The sequence below is a fragment of the Pteropus vampyrus genome, unplaced genomic scaffold (assembly GCF_000151845.1).
Source record: "Pteropus vampyrus isolate Shadow unplaced genomic scaffold, Pvam_2.0 Scaffold22, whole genome shotgun sequence".
In the NCBI taxonomy this organism is placed as follows: domain Eukaryota; kingdom Metazoa; phylum Chordata; class Mammalia; order Chiroptera; family Pteropodidae; genus Pteropus; species Pteropus vampyrus.
In genome coordinates, this window is record NW_011888803.1 from 5,087,835 (window position 1) to 5,110,531 (window position 22,697).

The 22,697-nt window shown below is 33.2% G+C and overlaps 1 protein-coding gene across 10 annotated transcripts in view; it reads left to right on the forward strand.

Moving 5' to 3' along the window:
- The window catches only part of ADGRL2 (adhesion G protein-coupled receptor L2), a 179,000-nt gene that overhangs the window by 76,981 nt on the left and 79,322 nt on the right, over window positions 1-22,697 (forward strand). For all 10 annotated transcript variants that reach the window (XM_023528050.1, XM_023528055.1, XM_023528052.1 and 7 more), the window contains exon 3: window positions 18,902-19,115. In XM_023528050.1, coding sequence (XP_023383818.1) covers window positions 18,902-19,115 — 214 coding nt within the window. The remainder of the gene's footprint in view (window positions 1-18,901; window positions 19,116-22,697) is intronic.

Here is a 22,697-nt window from a genome sequence, read left to right on the forward strand (position 1 = left end):
CTCTAAGTTGACTACTTATTCTGCATTATTAATAATCAGATGTTATAAACTTTTAGACATGGAGTTTTTATTTAAACAGCAAAACCTGTCAAAAGAAAATAATTTTAAATCTTTATTGAATTGCTATTCAAAATGAATTATTTGCATACATTCTTTTAAATTAAAATAGCATCTACTTAGCTCGTTTACATTTTTTCTGTCAGTATTTCTGCCTGAGGATTCTATATATAATTAATGTAATAAAAACAAGACAGTAATCCCTTGGTAGAAAACTGGTAATGGATTAAAAGATCATAGCTCTGAAATTCCAGGAATGTGACACACTTTCTCAGAAAGATGCACTTAGCGTTGAAGTCTGGAGATATTGAAAAGTGCCCCCTAGTGTAATTAGCCAAAGGTGGACATTCTGAGTATATATTGTTCTATGTTTATTAGATATTATCATAAGTAAATTTATAAATGATATTAAATATGATTTGAAGAGAATCATTATTTTGTCCAAAGTAAGCTCTGACTATTCACTGGAAGCTTCATATTTCTTATTGAACCAATTAGTAGACTATTGTATGTTAACATAATAAGTATGTTTTGTTTTGATGTAGAGTATCATGTCTGTGGGATAATGTATTTATATTTAACAATATCCTACAGACATAATACTCTATATATACTAAGTATGCTAAATATTGGGCTGGGTGTGCTAAAAGTCTCTCCTAGTCCCAGCATCTCTAAATGAAATTTTAATTGTTTAGATTTAGATTGCAATTTTTTACAAATAGAATTTATCATGTGCAGATACTTTTAGGAATAAAAAGGTAAATAAGATGCAAGATTTGATATTCTGAGAGAATAGTACCTATATAAGTTGTAATTATTTTTAATTACTAAGTGTAATAATTTAGGTCTATATAAAAGCTATGAGAGCACAGAGAGCAAGTGATTTAGTTCTGATTGTCAGGCTTAGAAAATACCTCATGACACTAGAATATAGCTTTGAAAGACGAGTATGATTTGATTCATTTAGGGTACAAAATTGAGAGAGATGAGTCTAGACACTTTGGATGTGGCTAGAAATTCAAAAGGCCATGTATGCCATATATGAGCATTTAAAGTTTATTGTGAAGACCAGGGAGAGTTGTCATACCCATAGCAGAGTGGTTGTTCAGCCTACCTAGAGAAAGAATTAAGGTATGGAGATGATGAGTTATGAGACAATTTTAGGAGGGCCATTCATGAAATGATGAGAATAGGGGTTGTTATGTTATAGTGAGTCAGAAACTCCTATTTTGATAAACAATAAAATAAATTAATTTGGCAGTCTTGATAGAACACACTAATTGACTTTCATTTTAGTATTTTGGAAATACTGTAGCTTCTTTCGATATGTTTGCAAAATACCCAAGTGTTGAGTGACTGAATTTAAGCTAAACTTGCTGATTAAACAAAAACTCTAGTGAGAAAAAGTATTTTCACAGAATACTTTCAACAATAGGTTAAAAAATGACCTCGATGTGGTCTTTCTGTCATTTCATTTCTGGTTAGATTCTTACCAGTTTCAGTTTGTATTCTTGATACTGGAGATTTAAAAATATTGCCTTTTCTGAGGAACTTACCTTGACGTCTTCCCTGTCAAGATAGTTTTCTATCTTTTGTGAAGTTATTCACCTTTCATACACTGGATGAGGTACTCCAGCTTCATACTTTTAAAATTGAACCGCTTAAAATTGAACCGTAGAAACTGCAAAATCCATTTCAGTGTACTGTGTCTTGCTTAGCTCATGAGGACCACTCAATAAATGCTCAATGATGAATAAATGAGCTAAAGAATTGAAATATACAGTAAAAATAGGGGAATTGAGTTTAAAAGATTAAAAGTGGAATTATCTCAAGGAATTCAAATTTGATGTATTAACATTTGGACATATGATAGAGTATTCTTGGAATGTTAACATTTATTAGTAACCCCTTTTTGGGGTGCCATGATTATGGTTGTGAACAGAATAGAAACTATCTGTACCTTCATGCAGACTTTTCCATCTCCAGTCAAAAAGTATATGAATTCACTTGAAACTAATAATAAAATAAAATTTTTAAAAAGTATGTGAGTTCATTCATATAGCATGATGGATACTGGAAAGGTAGCATGAAAAAATTCCTAATTATACCAGAGGAAATAGTAAAGTTGCTTATTAAAGAGAGTTACATAATTTTCCTTACTAAAGGTATCGACATTAGGTTTTTGACACCACCATATCTCTTATTTTTGTAGCCCATAATATATATTTAATACATATCGAGTCTAAAAAAGTGAATGGTAAGACTATTTAGAAATAGTGGGTACATCTGATTATTTTGATTAAGGTTAAATTTTTAGTGAAGTAGGAGATTGAGAGATAGGGGCCTTGGCAAGTTGACGACCCTTACATAAAAATATACCCAGTTGTTTTCCAGCTGCAGAAAGCATACTCCAGTGAGTTTCTCTTAAAGCTCTATATGGCTTAGGAAAACTTTATCTGTGGCTCCCTATGTCGAACTTTTTCTTTCCGATATCCACCGAGAGCATACCTGTATAGACTTCCAATACATACTTAGTACAAAATAATGTGTAGGCAAGCATATTTCCTTAGAAATAATGAAATGGAACTTTAGTAAGATGATTAACTTATTCAACAAACTGACTTTGTACTAGACTGTGAAAGCAAAGATAACCAAGGTAATGGACCAAGGTATATAACTTTTTGGTCTGTTTCTTTTGAAACCTGCAGAGGCTTTATAGTCTTTGATCATTTGGTTTGAGTAATAAAAAATGCTGACAACTAAATGTTCAGAAAAAAATTTGTCAATGTTATATGTAATGAGGTTTTCATCATTAAAATGTTTGTTACTCACTTTTGGATGACTGAAATTTTACCTCAGAATTCCAAATAAAATTTCCACTTGTACAATACATAGAAGTTTTACTAAGTAAGTGATTTATATATTCAAACATATAGTTTACAAAATAATTTTAATATAAATTGTGTTCCTTTAAATGTGCATTTGATGGATTTAATTTAAATGCCTAGGAAGGGTTTTGAGGGATTTCTTTGGATTACAACAATGCCCCAGGCTAAAAGGGGGTGCTGAAGCAAAGTGGCCTAGAATCTCACAAAATAACTACCTGATAGGACTTGACAAGGTACCACAGTATAATGAGAGCGTCATTAAAGCCAGTCTTCGGATTCCTTTTGTGATAATGTGACCTTGGATAAATAACCCATAGCCTCCATTCTCTGAGCTGTAAAATTAACATTACATATGTAATAAGTGCTTATTATAACCAAGGCACTGTGCTAGATGCTTGGAATAAAAACGGTAGTAAGTATTCATTCTTGCCTTCAAGGAATTTTTAGTCTTAAGAGGAGAAACAGATAAATAGTTAAGTTTGAAGCCATGTGGTGAGTGCAGAGAATGTTCATGGTTTATTGTCATAAGTAGGACACAGTTTTGGAGGTGAGGTGGGATATCATGGGTAGATGGTCTGAGAATTCACCTCAGAGGAGATTTCTTCTGTTTTCTACTATTAAAAAGAGAGAAGTAAGAATCCACCAAACAACTAGGATATTTTGTGGATTCAGCCAGGATCACTGTGATAATTAAGTGAGATAATGTACACTATGTTTAGAATATTCTAAGTTCTTGAAAGTCATAGTCCTTTTCCTTGACCTGTCTACCAGTATAGTGTGTGTGTGTGTGTGTGTACACATATGTATGTATACACATACTTTTGGCAAATGAACTTTGTTTCCTCAAAGTATAGAGAAGAGAGATGGGAACAACAAGAACTAGCTTATTCCTAATTTACCTATAATTAGTATTTCCTAATCTGCAAATTATCTACATGTAATAAGTTATTCAGTTATATGTGGTTTATAATTTACCACTTAGGCTGTTTCCTTAGATCCCTGGAGATGGAATCTAGAACTTATGACCAAGTGTCAAATGCAAGAAAAGTATGCTGGCAGAATTGAGCACTTACAGTTGCCAAACATCGTTTTAAAGACTTTACAATGTAGTAATTTATTTAATCCTTGCACAATTTTGTGAGATGTGGGAGCTGTTATTACCCAAATTTTATGGATAGGGAGACTGAAGCTTAGAGTTTTACCTCTGAACAACATCACTTGGGTAGTAAACAGAGGAGCCTAGATTCAAATCTAGATGTGTTGGACAGTGCAACTGCGAAATAGCATATGGTTAGAAGTTTCTAGAAATAGCCTTTTTGTCCCCGAAGACCAAGACTTTCAAGATATATGTGCAGCCAGCCAGGTTTTAAAGCACACAGGAAGCAAGGAAATTAGCCAGCCTGGATAATTTTCTGCAAGTTAATATGGTTGACAAGCTTGTAGAATACTGTTGCAGAGCAGAAACTGAAAGTCAAATTCGCAACACCAGGGAGATGTAGAGCATCTCACTGAAAGGCAGGAGTAGTTCTTTGTCTTCGCAGTCTTGGGACATCCTTAGGAATGTGGGTGTGCTGGCTCTACTCTCTGCTTTTTCAGTAACACTTAGCATATAAGAGTGGCATGTGGAGCACTAGGATAACCAGTGACCCTGCCTTAATGCTTGTCTCCTTTAGCAATAAATTACTTATCTTTCAAAAATCTAACATTCGTTATTGTGATTTGGGAGTCTTATGCACATAATTTGTATAAGTGCAAAAGCTATTATCTCATCTCTGAATCAAGTCTGCCTTTTGTTTTATGATAGGTTTATATTATATCTTCTGCTAAGGGAAGGCTTTAAAAGGAAGAGAGCTCAAGAGCCCTAAATGAGAGGGGGATGCCAGAAGCTGAGCATAATAGAGGGAATTCTAAATGGGGAAAATTGCATGAAGAAAGTTACAAAGGCAGGGATGCACGTGCCAGATTTTAGAATACGAATAAATTATTTAAGACTCAATTCCATAGTGTAAACAGGTAACTTTCTACATTTTCGTAAGTTATATGGAATGAATAAATGCAATTTCCTACATAGCACCTTGGTGTCACAAGTATCATTTACTTCTTTTATGTAAATAGTTAATGTCATAAAAATAGATCATTTATCTACCTTTTAGCACGTAGGGTTAACACAAACATCCGCAAAGTGGCAACCATGAGATGTACTAGGAATAAGCCTAGACCGAGTTGGAGAAAACTTGGAACAAGCAGCAAGAAGGTAATCATGAATTGGGAGAGGTGAGGAATAGGGAAAACCCTGGATATAGACCCCTGCTTAAGCAAAATACTTATTTCATTCTTGATCACCCAAGGAAAATATACCTCAGATGCAATAGGGAATTGTGATGTGGGGAACAGGGATATATGCAGCCTTTGGAAAAACCACCAGCATCTCCATCCATATCAGTGTAAAGAGTCCAACTGCTAAGAACCTAGAAGGTGAGGAAACGCTTCAGTTCTCAGGGTGAAAGGTAGTATATTTCCAGATTGTTTCCATGAAGGGGAACAGGATTTCTGTTATCCTCCGAGGCAGAGTGCCATTTTCTTCATCTGCTTACTTTCACCCAAGTTCTACTTGGTACTTCAGGGATGGTGGCCAGTTTTCATCAGCTCCCTGATTACTGAGCCCAGTGGTTTCGATAAGCTGCTCCACTGCTTTGCCAAAAAGGGTTCCACTTCCTGAGTTTTTTCTTTTTTTTTTTTCCTATGCACATATATTGAAGTAAATTTATAATTCTTTTGCGTAATTTCTCTGGGAACACATTCCCAAATCACTAATTATTATCTAGTATAATATGATTTGTATTTATTGTTATGTTTATAATATTGTAATATTGTTTATTAGGGTTGTATCATAGTCTATATCACTAATATACTTTTAAACCATTTTCCTATTTTGGTCCTTTGTCTCAAATTTTTTATTATTATGAATATCTTTTTATCTAGCTCTTTGTTGAACTTTTTGATTCTTTAAAAAATATATTCTTATAAAAGGAACTTACTAAGTCTCTTTTCAGAAAGATTATACGATCTGTTATTCTCAGAAACATATGAGGTTATCTCTTTAACAATACACCAACAAACAAATCTTTGATAATTTGTTAGGAGGAAAATTTCACCAAATTTTAATTTTTGGCTTTCTTTTTGTCCTTAAGAATTAAGTGGAGCATTATATCTGTTTATTTGCTACTTAGGTTTATTTCGTTTTCCTGTTCTTTTTCTTTACCTACTTTGAAATTGATATCACGATTTATAACCAATTCTTATGTTAAGTATTTAATCTTTGTATTATTTGTTTAGACAGTTTATCTTCGAAGATGTAATTTTCTGAAACATGGCTGTTGTCATTATAAATCAAGTTTACCTAAACTAACTCTCATTTTCTGATAAGGAGCACTTGCTTGTTTTTGAGACTCTTATCAAGCCTTTCTTCTATTTTGTTTTTCTGCCTTGAATAATAAGGGGACTTTTTTATCCAATAACATTCAGCTTTATAAGGGTGAGATTGAAAGTATTTGAGGTTGTAAAGGGGTGTATTTAAAGTACCAGGAAAGGGGCATTAGCATAGTATACCAAGGGATATCAGCACTGGCTCAAATAGAATTCCTAAGAGCCTTTTTTCTTGCCACTCTTTATATAGTTGACCCTTGAACATTGTGGGAGTTAGGGGTGTAGACCCCACACAGTTGAAAATCTGTGTATAACTTTTGACTCTCCCCAAATTTAACTGCTAGTAGCCTACCATTGACCAGAAGCTTCACCAATAACAAATAGTCAACTTAACACATATTTTGTATGTTATATATATATAATATACTGTATTCTTACAATAAAGTAATCTGTAGAGAATAGAATACTAAGAAAATCATAAGGAAGAGAAAATATATTTACAGCATTTATTGAAAAAAAAATCTGCGTATGAGTGGACTGCGTAGTTCAAGCCTGTGTTATTAGAATGTCTGAAACCAGAAGTTGGAACTGCTATGCTGCTGCTGTACTGTTGGTATCTGTGGGAGTAAGGAAAGATGACAGTGAGCTGTGTACATGTTGAGGCAGGGCTTATACACTTGGATGTGCCACTGTGCTGTTTCTAAATTCCTTTGGTGTTCAGCTTGGTAGTTAAATACAAGAAAGGGTATCGTTTTAACTTTGCAGAAAAGTAGCGTTATGTCTTTTTTTAAGGCGACATTTTATAACTTTACAATATCAGATTAAAATGATCTCTATTCCTTGTCTCCTCTCCCTGAATGTTCTGGTGACACAGATTTGAAAATAGGTTGTGTTCTTTAGAATCTCATCTTTTCATTAAAAATTGAACAAACCTCTCTGCCTTACAACAAAAATAACACCAAAACCACCCATGAAATCAAAATCATTATATTGTCATTTAAAGAATTATGTGATAACTTTCATACCATTTTGGGATGCACATTCTGTTTTAGCTCATGGTACCACAGTTCGTAGAGTACTCTTATAAGTCATCTGTTTGCTTTAGGGAGGACTTTTACCACTGAGTGGGCTCTCTGTAGTTTGTGGAAGTGGTGGAGTTGCCTAAAACTCGAGAATTGTTAGTTTTTAAGGCTTATTCCAGAAGAGTACAATGGAGGAATCAAGTGTGCTAAGGACACAAGTACAAATAGACGAATGAATGAGCAGTAAATGTCTAGGTGGGGTTGCCAAAGATGTTTAAAAGAGATCATTTTAGAAATGCTGTTTTCTATTTGGTGGTGCTTTGGATTATTTTGAGTTTGCGTTTTGAAGTAAATTCGCAAAATGGGATTACCACTGCATTTGATTTTACTCATTTTGTCATTTTATAGTTTTAAATGGTTTCGGGAGCATTGAGAAAATAGTACAGTACTACAATGTTCACTAGATTATTTTTTTAAATATATTACTCACTTGGTTAGTTGTTTCCATAAGCTCTGTGTATGTTTTAGAAATTTATCTTACAACTGCTCATGAGATAAAAATTACCTTCAATTGTAAAGAGTCTTAGTGTTATTAATGACAGTCCAGATTTAGGGTTTAAAAATTTTCATGTATGTAGCATAATTTAAAATACAATTTTAAGTATTGTTTAAAGGGGCAAATTTAAAAAATCAACTTTGGCCTCATGAATTGTGTTTTTTGTTCGTTTGTTGTTTATTTGTTTTGAGGTGGGGAAGTACTTCAGTAAGCTTTTTTTCTCCTCTAGAGCCTCGTTGGAAAATGCCTTCTTATCCTTAGCAGAAAAATCTTTCTGTCATCCTCCCTAAGTATTTGTGTTCAATTTTTTTTAAAAAGATCTAACTTCACGAAGCCTTTTGAGGTTTTAGGGGAAGAGTGCCTTTTATATCATGTAGGAAAAAAGGATATTTCTCCCTTCAGTGGGAGAAAGGTTAAATGGCTGACACTTTTTAAATGATCTAAGAGTACGTGTGGGTAAGAGTTTGTGAAAAGTCAAGATATGAGTCGAGACTGATTTCAGACTGTCTTAATCTTTAATGCCTGAAGTGGCAAATAAATACCTCATCAGAATGTGTATAGAAATATAAAGCTTTTCTCTTCTGGGACATTTGTTCGAGTTAGCAGTAGTTGAATGTGATTACATTTGGGTTCCTATTTGGGGATGAGAGAAATGAGTGGGTGGTTTCAGTGCAGTTTCAATGTAGTTAACTCAAATAAGTTTCAGAATTGGTATTAATTAGCCTCCTTATAGATACTTTTAACAAGGAAGCCACTTGTTACACTAGTAACTTCTTCCCACTTTTAGAGTTTATTGTTGCCAAATAAAAGTTGATTGACATGGAAATCGTATATTCATATACATTGTTGTCCCTCTTGTGATTCAACTTAAATGTACCTTTTAAAAAATGAAATATGGTTAATAATTTTGATGGGTTTAAAAAATACTTCTTGTTTATGTTTAAATACAAAGCATTAGCACATCAATTTATATCTTTGATTTGAGAGAACTGCCTAGGGAATACTTTAAGTTAGGTTTTCACCCCTAATAGTTTTATTCATCACACTAAATACAGTGACAGCAAATGAATAGAGTCCTTTAGCCAGTATGGCTTGGGGGATGTCACTGGATAAGGAACAAGTCTTATAATTTTGCATTTTTGCTTCTTGTTTAACCTCTTTTAAGAACAAACTCTCTGAGGTTGGGTGTAGTAACTGGAGCTAATAGAATTTCTGATAACAGAAGGGTAGTAGAAAAACAATAAAATTGTTAGAAGATTGTATTAAGGTATCAACATGGAAATAGAAACAAATTGTACCTGAAGAGATGATGAAATTGATATTTTGTTACCTATTCTGTGATTATGTTCTGGTTTTTGTCAGTGAATAAATTATACAGAATTACTTAATAATTCTAATTTGATAAGCACAATGTGAATGACTTAATATCATTACTAATAGTAACTTCTTAATGTTAAACTGGCTTTAATTAGTCATAAAATATAATAAACGTAAAGAGTTTCCTGACCTTTTTGGTGGGGGAAGAGAGAGTAAGGTTACTCTGGTTTTTGTGATGCTTTTATGTGACTAAGGACCGCAACTACTGGACGATTTTGAACTCTGGCAGGTGGTCAGTCACTTAAGAGTGCATATCATAGTTGAGCCATACTGATTTGGTGAATATGTCATCTTTGTTACTTTTTTTTTTTTTTTATCTCCCGATGTCTGAATTTTTAACAAAACATTTTCGGATGATGTGCATAGCTTAAACTTTAAAACTAACATATATAAAAAGATAGAATTGTGGTGTGTGTTTTTCCCCCTAAAGAAAAACCTCTTTGTTTTATGTTCATGGGGATATTTGGCATCTTTTTGTTTAAGGAATTAAAATATAAAATAAAGCATAAAATGAAACTTAGTAAAAATTATGTGCCTACTATGTGCCATGTACCATGCTGGAAACCAAGAATACAGAAGTGAATAGGATTCTCTTCTTTCTATTGAGCAACTCAGTGTTCAGTAGGGGAGGAATATAAGAGACCTTAGAGCATGTTGCCTGCTCTGATAGAGGAGCTCATAGTTATTTATCCACCCAATTTATTCATACACCCATTTATTTAACATAGCTTTAGTTCATGCCCTCTATAAAGAGAGCAGTTTAAAATACTACGTTTCGGCATTATAATGGTGAATCAGATAGTGACGATACTTTTCCTCAAGGAGAACTCATTCCTCATGTAAGTTACCCAGGCACAGGGATCATTGTCATTTTTGTTAACTGTTAGATCCCAAGTATCAAGAAGAGTGCTAGGCACATGATAAGTGCTCAATAAATATTTATTGTAACAGAAAATAGATGACCCAAACCTGAGGTCATTGTTAGGGAAGCCTTGAAGTGGATTTTGAAGAGTAATTGTTGCTTAAGAGAAAAAAATGAGTAAAACATTTGCAGAGGGAATAGTTTAAACATAGTCACTGAATAGTAAGGCTACTATCATGGCTTAATACAAAATCTATTTATAAGGAAAAGTTGATAGGAATTAAAGTATTCTATGTCTGTGAACTTTGGAGAAGTTAATATGCTGAGACTATTAAAAGCATCTCTCTGGCAGGTGTTATTTTTAATAGACATGTTTATCAGTAATTTTTCTTTCAGAGTTCAGAATTAAACAGATAGTATTTTATGACTCTTAAATTGCTATATTTTAATGGCACTTGTGAATTATTAATCAGTGGTTTACAAGTTTTTAAGTGGGAGAAATTAATTTCTTTCTAATAAGGAATTTAATCCCAAAATGTCTTGAAGACTCATAATGCATACTTTCTCCTTAAAATATTGAGAGGATTTCCAAAGTAGTAATATGTGAACCTAACTGCTAAATAGCATTCTAAAAATAAATTTTTACCTTCCATGTCTATAGTGTCCAGAATTTTATTTTCCTTAGAAAATCTCCAAGAAAGTTTTGTCCCCCTTACTGTTTATGTAATTGGATTTAATTGTGTGTTAATTTTTCATCATGCATTAAGAATTTTTTGTGTATTCCAATTTAAATGAATATTTTGCATATAAATTGATTTTGCTTAAAACCAAATATTCTTCTTAAAAAACCATTTGTTGAAATGCTTCATAATTTAAAATATATCCAAAATATTAAAAAAAACAGCTTGTAAATCAAAATGACACAAGAAGCTAAGGCATATCAGTTATATATGGTGAATTGATTATTTTGTAGTTACATTAAGATCTTAAATTGTCTGAATACCTTCTTTTGCAAGAACTTTATGTTTTTGTAAGGTTTGATTGGTGTTTCATGCTAATAACCAAGTTTACTTTACACACAAATTGTGAATTTTCAAGGCTAGTGTGCTTAAGCTGGAAAAGGACATTGCATTCTTTTCATTTCTTTACTCTTGGCATGAAAACAAATTTGAAGGTGAATGTAGATATTTTTACTCTCCATATGTTTTAAGTTCCTCACATAATACTGGCAATTAAAATAATTATATGGTCATGAAAAAAATTTAAATATTTTAGGGTATGATTAATAAAGTTATTTCTTAAATGAACTAATAGAGTAACTAAAGCAATAGAGGGACATTCTGCAAACTTACATAGAATGTTTTTAACATGCTGCCTTTTGATATACAAAGAAAAGTTTTATATATCCTTTTAAAATTTTGTTTTGATGACCTCATGAATATACAGGGATAAATGAAAAAGTTGAACTATTAGTCAGATAATTTATCTTTTAGGTTGCTTTTAACATCCTCTTTTCATCTAAATTATAATGAAATGGAAATAAGTTTTCTGCATGCTTGTGAGCTAGAGTTCAGCCTCATTGAAATCATGTCCCCTCCTTATTAGGTATTTTTCTCATTTCCATTTTAGGAAGAAATCTCATTAACATATATAAACAGGAGTAAATCAGAGATTTCGAATGCCAACGCTGGTAATAGACTCTGGCCTGACTTAATGTTTCAATGGAGCTTGAAGTCACAGCCTCGGTCCCATAGAGGTCCCTGATAATCAAAAGTCATGGTGCTTACTGGAACCCTAGGCAGCCTGAGCAGTAGCAGCCATGACAGGGTTTAGTTCAAAGTAATTAAGAGAAACAGTACCAGAAAAGTTGAAGTTTTTATATTACAGCTTAATAAGAAGACTTTCGTAGGAATGTATGGTTTTACAGATATGTGCAAAGAGCAGACTAAATAGAGACAATGTTAGAAAAGCAAAATGTTCCCAGTCAAGTGTTCGAAGTCCATAACAATTCTCAGCTTATAGCAGGGTGCACTGTTTATTGCCAGAATAGCATATTTTCTTGCAAAAATGCTCATAAATGATGCAAAATCTAGTGATAGAATTCCAATTCTGGTCTCACAAATTCCCATCTGGTAGCAGTGCATCTGTTTATTAGTAGTTATTCCCTGAATGTGAATGATTTTAGTCCTCAGTCACTGCACCTGTTGCTGGGAGGTATTTATTACAATCACTAGCCTAAAGCACAGAGAGTTATTGCTTGAAATTTTATAGCTTGGGGGAAAATTGTCTTTTCAAAATTATTTGCTCAGAGTGGAGAAAATGGGGCAAAACAGTTCATTTTACTCTAAGCACCGCTATTTGGCAGTATTCACATTGCACAGCATAAAGCTCCAGTATTGATTTTTGTGTTCACAGGGCCTCCCACAAGTTTTTTCTTCGATTGTGAGGGTTGCAATGGATTGAATTATACTTTACTTGTTGGGATGCTTATTTTTTTCTTTGTTGAAATAGAAAGAGATTGAAAATCGAGTTTAGAATACATGTCATAGTAATAGTGTGATTAAAAGGCTTTAATTTGAGAGTTTCTTTTATGTTGATTATGTTGACTGAGCAGTTTCATTGAATACTTAACCATCAGACACATCATTTTCTCTCTTGCCCTTCTAAGACTGGAAGCACCCAGCACACCCTAACTTTGCTCTCTAGAACAGGAGTCCCCAAACCTGCTGGGAACTGAATCTGGGAACTGAATTACTGGGTTTCAGACCTTGATTTCATCCTTACTGGATGTGTGATCATAGAAAATATAATTTTTCTGTGTCTCAATTTTCTTCTCTGTAAAATGGTGATAATAACAATAACTGTTTCATGCAGTTGTTTTTGAAGACTTATAGTCAGTACTTATTTGTAAAGCCCTTAGAGGGACTTCTGGAGATGATGGGGTAAGATCATCTACCCCCAAACAAGTATAAAACCGAACAGAATTGTCAACAAGAACCATTTTGTGGCTCTGAAAATTAGCCAGAGCCAAATAATAAATTGGGAAGCATTTATTTATGAGAAATTGATAGAATTTCTGGTATGAGCTGTGGAAGTTTAAAGCCTTCTAACCTGGAGTTGCTCTTGTCCACTCCCTCTTCCCCCTACTCCATAGCTATACATATCATTGTGGTAGTTTCATTAGGGCAAGGCTGGCCTTGAAATCCATTGACTTAGCAGCCAGGGAGAGCTGGCTTGATTTGGAGTAGAGGGTGGAAACCCACGCCCAGCAGTGTTTTCAGTAAAACTTCGACAACAGATGGGGGAAACCCATTGCTTCACTAGCCTGAGGTAGTGGTCCCATGTGTGAAGACCGGAGGACCAGTCTGAAATATAATCAGGAAGTCTCAGGAATGAAAGCCAAAAGTTCTCTATGCATTCTTGACTAACTGGAAGCTACACACACATGCCGAGAAGTGAGAAGACTTGGTGGAAATTAAATAACCAAGGCTGACTTGAAAATGGCTTGAACTTTGAACATGCTCTCTGACATACATTCAGATCAGTCAGCAGAGGGTAGAAACCTTATTTTGGGTTCATGGTGTTTGTGAAGAGTCTCTGCTCAATCATTGGCTGACCACTACGCTGTTCCGGGACAGGGGTGATCTCTAGGAAGCCAGGCTAGACAACAAAAATAAGAGTTAAAGTAACAGCAGCAATAACAGCAATGAGCAGAGATTAGCAGCCATACACACGCTGTGGGGCAGACAGATTCTGCAGATTTAAATCCAATCATGAAACTAAAAAGAAAATATCACAACAAGTTCTCAGGGGAAAGAAATCTAAATCAAGAGTTGCTAACAGCATATTATTTAAAATGTCTAGTTTTCAACAACAACAAAACATTTATAAGATAAGCAGAGAAACAGGGAAGTTGACCCATACTCAGGAGAAAAAGCATTCAATAGAAATTTCCTCTGATGTGGGCCCAAATGCTAGATTTGGCAGATAAACATTTCAAAGTGGCTATAATGAATATGTTCAAAGATTAAAATAAAAGTATATTAGAGAATTAAGAAGAAATGTGATGACAATGATTTAAAAATATGAAATCTCAATAGAGAAATAAAAATTGTTTTATAAAGGCCTTGGAGAAATTCTTGGCACATCTTAGTTATTAGTATATCATTGTGTTGCAAATAAATATACATTTTCCTCCACAGATACAGATATCCCAGCTTCATTTGAACACAGAGATTCTGATTAAGTAGGTCTGGATTGAGGTTTGAAGACCTCTCTTTTTAAAAACATTTACAAGATGACTTTGATGCAAAGTCATGTTTGGGAATCAATCATTATAGTCTTGGCAAATGATTTCTTTAAAAAATTGTTCTTGAAAATACCCAATTTGAAAAATTACTTCATGTACAAAGGAAAAAAGTGTGACTAAGAAATAACGGCCATACCTGTGATGATTTCTTCTGTTTAACTCATTATAGTTAAGTCATTAGTGTATATAATAAAGGGGTAATAAATGTGTTTAGGTATAAGTTTTGTTCTGCCTTTTTATGATTTACTTAGTGAGAATATTGAATTTATAAAATTAATATTAATTGCAATAGTTTTATTTAAGACTTTCCAAACTTCCTTTGAAGTACTATCGCTAGTGGAAGACACTAAACCCATACACCTTGAAGTTTTCAGGAAAATAGTGTGAAGTGGCCAAAGAAGGCGCGTTTGTCTTTAAAATTATGTAAATCTTTCTTTTGATTACATAATTGACCCGTGTGGATTTTCTCTCTTCCACTAAGTCTTTGATTAAAAATTAATCCAGGAAGATGTCTGCTTGTGATGTGTGTGAACCCTGCCTAGGTCATCATCACACATAATTTTGAGAATTACCTTGACAGTACCATACAGTCTACATTGTTGTGGCACAACACATCCATGTTGACATTCTCTTATATGTTTATATTTCAAAGAAATAGAGCAAGCAATTTATTAATTATTGATCACTGGGAAATATTAGAATAGCATGTGTACCTGATTAAAAGGAGCTTGTCTGTTTAGAATCGTAGATTGGTGAAATTTGATGTGACTGAAATGAGTTTAATTCTTCAGAAAAATAAATTAGAACCCAGAAAAGTAAAATGACTTAGTCCAGGTCACAAGGCTGACCCACACAATCATACTTTAGTGTTCAGTATACTTTTTATATGTACATATTTGAATAGTCTAGGTTCTCTTCTCTTTGTGCTTGTAGTACACATCACTACATTTTCATAAATACAATTTTTATTATCTATATGTTTTGTGAACCTTTCCAGTAATAATTTCCTCTCAAATTTATTAACATTTTTTGGTGAATTTCAGATTGTATTAAAATTTATAAATCTTACTATATTATCCACAAGGTGGCTTGTGAAGTCACCGATTACTTTCCTCTTCATGGCCATTAATAAGATCATGGGCTCTGGAATCTGAGAACCCTGCATGGGTTAAAATCTAACTCAGAAAAATCCATAAGACTCTGAATTACCTCCTATTTGATGCCTTAGTTTTGTACTCTGTAAAATTGTAATTATAACAGTAACTATTCTAGTTTCTTTTTTGTTGTCGTTGGTGGTGGTGAGCATTAAAAAAAGTGGTCCATATGAAGCATTTAGCACAGTGTCAGAACATAGTAATTGCTGTGTAAATGTTAGCTATTGTAATACTTGTTTTTATTTCTCTCTTCATGTTTTTTATGGACATTTATTTCTGATTGGAAACAAAGGGTTTAAATAAAGGAAAGTTCTTAAACATGTAACCCATCTGTCTTTGTCAGAAACACTAATGAACCTCAGCAGTACCTAGAAAATAATAAATTGACAGAATTTAAATATTATTGAGGATGGCACAATTTTCACTGATTACAAGTAGTTTATTTCTCTTTATCTGTTTCTTAATGCTTACTATTTTTATTTTCAGTACCCAAGGAAATAAATATTATAGTGGAAAACACATTGTAATTTATACTGTTTTAAACAAATACTAGTTCTTCAGTTTAGTGAATTGGTTCGACAACACTGGAGTTATATATCATGCACCAATTGAGGCACTAGAATTAAGTAAGAACTAAGAACTCTATCATGGCAAGCTAGCAGGGAAGATGCATGTTAAAAATGAATATGCACAGTACCGTGTAGTAATAATAGGCACTTCAGTAAAGATGTGTATAAAGTTCAACAGAAACACTGGTGACAGAGCAAGAATTTAGAAAAGAGAACACATGACTTAAAACAGTAGACACTGTAGCATTAAATAAAGCAGTATTCGCTATTAGGAACCCATTCAGTTCTGTGCAATGATAACATGAGTACCATGATCTCATTTCTGCTTTGGAAATTTACTGAAGTATTAGTGTACTGATTTTTCCGTTTCCTTTTCTTTTTCCTTTTCCTTTTTGGATATTATGAATAAGGCTAAAAAATCCTCTCTCTCAATTAATTACCAAGTAGCAAAACACTCAACTATGCAACTTTTCAAATATCTTTCAAAAGCAGAGGAAAATTCACTTAGAACCATAACTGCAGTTCTGCAGACTATCAGCAACAATAAAAATGAAAGGGTTCGATTTAAAAACTGCAGTGCTTCATAATCCTATGTTTTTGACAAACAGTAAAAGTTGTGAATATGGCTCTAAAACGGTCTTCTAATAAGTTCTAATATTGTAATATTTCCTAATAAATGATTTATTCTCATTTATTGAGGAATTATAATTGCAAATCATCTCTGCCTTTAAAAATAGGCTGTGCTCTTAAAATTTCATATGATGTTACTTGTTTGAATTTCCACAGAGCTTTTGCCACACAAATGTTAGCTTCTAAAGCCTTAAGAATATTTTCAGTTAATATGAATATAGTAATACTAGTTTAAGCTGATTTATTTGTATAAGCAGTATGGTACAGTAAATGGAAGTGGAAGAAAGCAGTAATACATGTAAAAGTTTATTTGTGAACTTTTAGAAGATTGGCCTATTTAGTTAGTGTTTGCCTTGACATTTACCCAGCTCCATTTCTTATTTCTTCTTCAATGGTAGTGCACCTCTCCACATACTTTTACTAATCTCACAAAATCATAAGCCTTTTTAGTGAAAACCTTCCAAAGTTGGGGTTTGCTACAGTCCCCTGAAGATTTCTTTGCTCCAAATTATGAACTTTTCTTCTCCATTGCAATTACACCTTTAGTTTTCTCAGTAGAACTGAGAGGTCAGCCAAGTTTGAGAATTGCTGATTTTCTAAATCATACCAATGTGTAACCCAATAACCCTTTCAGAGGATTATTTACATCTTAGAAAGGCTGCATGTTTATCCAGGTGACTTTCAATTTCACTAAATTAGGGAGGCAACATCGTGCAGTAAAATTAAAGAGGATAGGTTATGGCATTGCATTGACCTGGGCACAACCCTGCCCTTCATTTCGGAAGTTTTTATCTTGGAACAGTTTATGTTTGAATGTCAGTGTTTTTCAATTAAAAAAAAAAAAGGGGGGGGAGATAAAAGGAATAATTCATATGATACAGAGTGATTAAAAGGATAGAGATAAGAAAAAAATGCTGAAATTATTGGAATGCTGTAGTTGAAAACAGGTTAAAGAACTGAAATGAAAAAATTGAGGTAACGGTAAAAGTTTTTGACATGGTAGCTAACTCAGGTAGCACACCGGCATAGCAAAGATGTGCTTCTCCCACACATAGTTCTTGGCTATTCTTGGCTTTCTCTGCTTTTACCCTTTCTGCCATGCCGTGTTACTACTTTGGGCGATTGAAAACTGGATAAACTTAAAATTCTAATCTTTTATTCCACTTAAGAATCTTACTGCACTCATGAACAGTCATGAACAGCAGTATCTATACTCTGCCTAATGCACCATACTTATACATTCATATAGCATTTCAAGCATTTATATATACATTATTTCATTTTGGAGTTCCACAGTTAAGATAAGTAACATCGCAGATGTTATCTCCATACTGTGGATGACAAAACTGAATCTTAGAGAAATTTTCCTCTTTCTGGGTGTTTCAACTTGCCGGACTGGTTTGGAGCAGTGCCCTCTCCTTTAAATGCCCATCTGCTGATTTTTGTCCACTTTAAATGAAGTGTGTATAAATTGAACTGTTATTGTGCCATAAGTGTGTTACTGTTATAGTATCTTAATTGTTTTGGGGGGAAACTGCTAAGATGAAAGTATTTTTAAGACACATATTAACAGGAATTAATATGTCTACATTAAATGAGAATATAAAACCAGTGTATAATCAGAGCTTTTATTCAACTGCATTAATGAAAACTTTCTTGATTAGTTGTTATATTCTGTATTTGTAAAACTTGTCAATATTTATTAATCCATTGAATATATTTGTCATTTTTCTTTGAATTTATTCAAAAAGAGCCACTTAGTTTCTATTTGTGGTTAGATTATACAGAAAATATTTCGTTTAGAGTAATTTTAATTGTCTCTATCTGTGAATTAGTCCAGCTAAAGATACATATTAAAATATCCAACAATGACTTCTTGACATATAGTAAAGATCCAAAGAATTATTTAGTAAGTGTATGAATGGATAACTTAAAAAGTAGAGTTTTTGTGACATCTCTTGAATATAGAACTGGATTTTATTACTTGAAAATGCCTTATTTAAATAATATACTTAAAAATGAATTAATTTAATTTAAATTTTTTTTTTAAGGTTTCAGCAGAGCAGCTTTACCATTTGGGTTAGTTAGGCGAGAATTATCCTGTGAAGGTTATTCTATAGATCTGCGATGTCCAGGCAGTGATGTCATCATGATTGAGAGCGCTAACTACGGTCGGACAGATGACAAGATTTGTGATGCTGACCCATTTCAGATGGAGAATACAGACTGCTACCTCCCAGATGCCTTCAAAATTATGACTCAAAGGTAAATATTTATGTGTTACTATTCCATTTTAGCTACTACCTCCAAATTAGTAAAATTATTGTAATTCTAAAGTAGATGGGAGTAGTCTATATCTCAGCCTATTTATTAAACTGAGTTAAGGTTTTACCTGCTAATGTTGATTTTTACTTTATGTTTGCAACAACATTTAAATGTCTATCTTTTATATAGGTTGGCATATCAGAAAAATATGTAATACATATCTTTTGTTTTTTAATATATCATAAAGAGTACAGATACACAATATTTCAAATGTAATCTGATTTTTGGTGGGTTTCAAAATTTTGAAATACTTTTGTAATAACAAGAAGGTTTAAATGTCTGGGTATTTGACAGTAATTTCTCTTTAACATTTTAAATTAATAGACTATTTTTCCAGTGAAAGTAGAAAAAAGTACAGTTATCATATCCCCATCCCCACATGTACACAGTCTCCCCTCTATCAACATTCCACACCACAGTGGTAGATTTGTTACACTAGATGAAGCCATAGTGAGACATTATTGTTACACAAAGCCCATAGTTTACATTAGGGTTCACTACTGGTGGTGTACATTCTGTGAGCTTTGACATGCAGTCACCATTGTGGTATAGTAGTACTCCAATTCTGAGACCCCCAGTGGATGCCTCAAACCTGGATAGTACTGAGCCCTATGTATACAATATGCTTTTACACACACACACACACACACACACACACACACACATATACACACATACACACATACACACACTCCCCCCCCCCTCTCTTTCTCTCACTTAAAGAAAGTACTTTATGGCTTTTCTTTGGCATATCTAAATTGCCAGCATTACTACTCTTGCACGTTGGGTCCAATATTAAGTAAAATAAGTTACTTGAACATAAGCCCTGAGATAACTACAACAGTGGATCTGATAACCAAAATAGCTACTACGTTGGATAACATATACATGTGTATACGCTGGACAAAGGGACGATTCTCGTGCTGTGTAGAATGGAGCAGGTAGGCTCGAGATTTCATCATGCTACTCAGAATGGTGTGCAGTTTTAAAACTTAATTGTTTATTTCTCGAGTTTTCCATTTAATATTTTCAGACCACTTTTGAATGTGGGTAACTGATATCTCAGAAAGTGAAACTGTGGGAAAGAAGGGAACTACTGTATCACAGAGAATAGTTTTACTACCCTAAAGTCTAAAATCCTCTGTGCTCCCCTATTCATTCTTCCCTCCTTCCCAATCCCTGGCAGCCACTGATCCTGGCTCTCATAGTTTTGCCTTTTCTAGAATGTCATACAATTGGAATTATACAGTATGTAGCCTTTTCAGATTAGCTTCTTTCAGTTAGTAATATGCATTTAAGTTTCCTCTAAGTCTTTTCATGGCTTAATACCACATGTCTTTTTAACATTAAGTAATATTCCATAGTCTGGATGTACCAAAGTTTGTTTATCCATTCACCTACTAAAGGACATCCTGATTGTTTAAAAGTTGTGACGATTATGAAAAAAACACCACTATAAAAATCTGTTCAGGTTTTTTGTGTGGACATAAGTTTTCAGTTCATTTGAGTAAATACCAAGGTGCATGATTACTAGATCATATGGTAAGAGTGTGTTTAGTTTTGTAAGAAACTGCCAAATTGTCTTTCAGGGTTACTGTACTATTTTGCACTCCCACCAGCAGTGAATGAGAGTTTCTGTTATTCCACACCTTTGCCAGTGTCGTTTGGTGTCATCAGTGTTTTAGATTATGGTCATTTTAATAGATGTGTAGTGGTATCTCATTGTTTTAATTGGCAATTTCCCAGTGACATATTGTGTTGAACATCTTTTAATATGCTTACTTGCCATCTGTTTATCTCCACTGATGAATTGTCTGTTCAGGTCTATTACACATTTTTTAATCAGGTTGTTTTCTTACTGAGTTTTAAGAATTCTTGATTTTTTTTGGATCATAATCCTTTATCAGATATGTCTTTTGCAGATATTTCTTCCTGTCTTCACGTTCTCTTTATTTTTAGCTTAAAATCTATAAAAACAACAAGTTCAACTTAAGGAAGCATTCAGTGCATGAACTTTCACCCTCCCCTCATCTCTCTCTCATAAACATATTTATTTGGGTGACTTACCATTAGTTAATTTTGTTTTAAAAACGAAGTGTTGGGAATAATCGGGGATCATTTTATAAACTATATGAATGTCTAAGCAGTGTACTCTATATTTGAAACTAATAAAATAAAATGCTAAGAAAGTGATGTGTTGGAAAGGTTTATAAACTTTATATAAGTGATATCTCTTAACTAGACAATTGCCTTCTTGCACACAGAGAGAATACAAAAAACTGCTGACAGTGGGTATCACCTTTCCTCTGCTTTAACATGGAGCACCTAAATCTTGGTATCCTTTATTTTTCTAAATTTTGGTATTCTTGGCATCTTAATTAGAATTTTCTTATGTATAAGATATTAAAATCGTAGTAAGTTATAATTGAACTAGTGCAGTTAATATCCAGCAATCCCAGTTATTTGGAACATAGAGACTCTGAAAGAAAACTTAAGTATCACATAATTTATTATACATTATTGCTTTTTACATTTTGTTTACTAGGAAAACCTTTCGTCTTTCTATTGAAAGCCTTTACTCTCTTCTACTTTTCCCCTTCTATCTAGCTTTCTAGCTTATTTACTAGTCTGCCTTAAAGTAGAATAGCAATTTTTTAGGCAAGTCTGGTCAGTGTAGGCACATTGAAAACATCAAAAGGTGATAAAAACTGGAAAAATGATTTTTAAAAACATCACACCATAAGAAGATGGGTACAAATTGCTGTAAAATCTCTAATTTCACAGAGAATATGTATCAGCATATTTTTGATTGCACATTTATAGTTTTTTTAAAATGTTGACATTGATCAAGATGTTTTTAACTACCGAACATAATACAATACTTTTGAAAGATTTTTATCAAAATGTTTTTATTTTTATTTCTTAAAGGGCATTTATTAAAAAATTAAAGCTAAGTCTCATTTGCCTAAATGGTACTCGATAAGTAGTTTTAAAGTTCGTTAAATAGCATATAAAATCTGGCCAACAAGCAAATCACGAAACATAGCTTCTTTAGAAGAATAGATTCTGTGCTATAGTAAGTTATTTTAAAACAATTTGCACATAGTGTTTCAAAATTTGGGAGTTGCCTGTCCTAGGGAGACAATAAAGGCAACCACTAATAATTGACCATTTATTCATTCTTTACGTGTTGATCTAGTGGTTCAGTGGTAGTGATATGATTTGAGCATTTAGAAGTAGGCCAGAGAAAAATAGGAAGAGAAGAATTATTCCGTATAATTACCTATTTTTACAAAACTGGCTAACAAAAAGCAGTGGGAGTTGGTACAAAAAAAAAGAATCCAGAAGAAGTGGACTTTGGGTAACTTATCTTTGTATGTAGGGTTATACATTTCATTTTTATTTTTTTTAATTAAGTTTATTAGGGTAACATCGGTTAATACAATTATATAATTTTCAGATGTACATTATAATTTCACATCTGTATATTCTATTGTGTGTTTACCACCCAAAGTCCAGTTT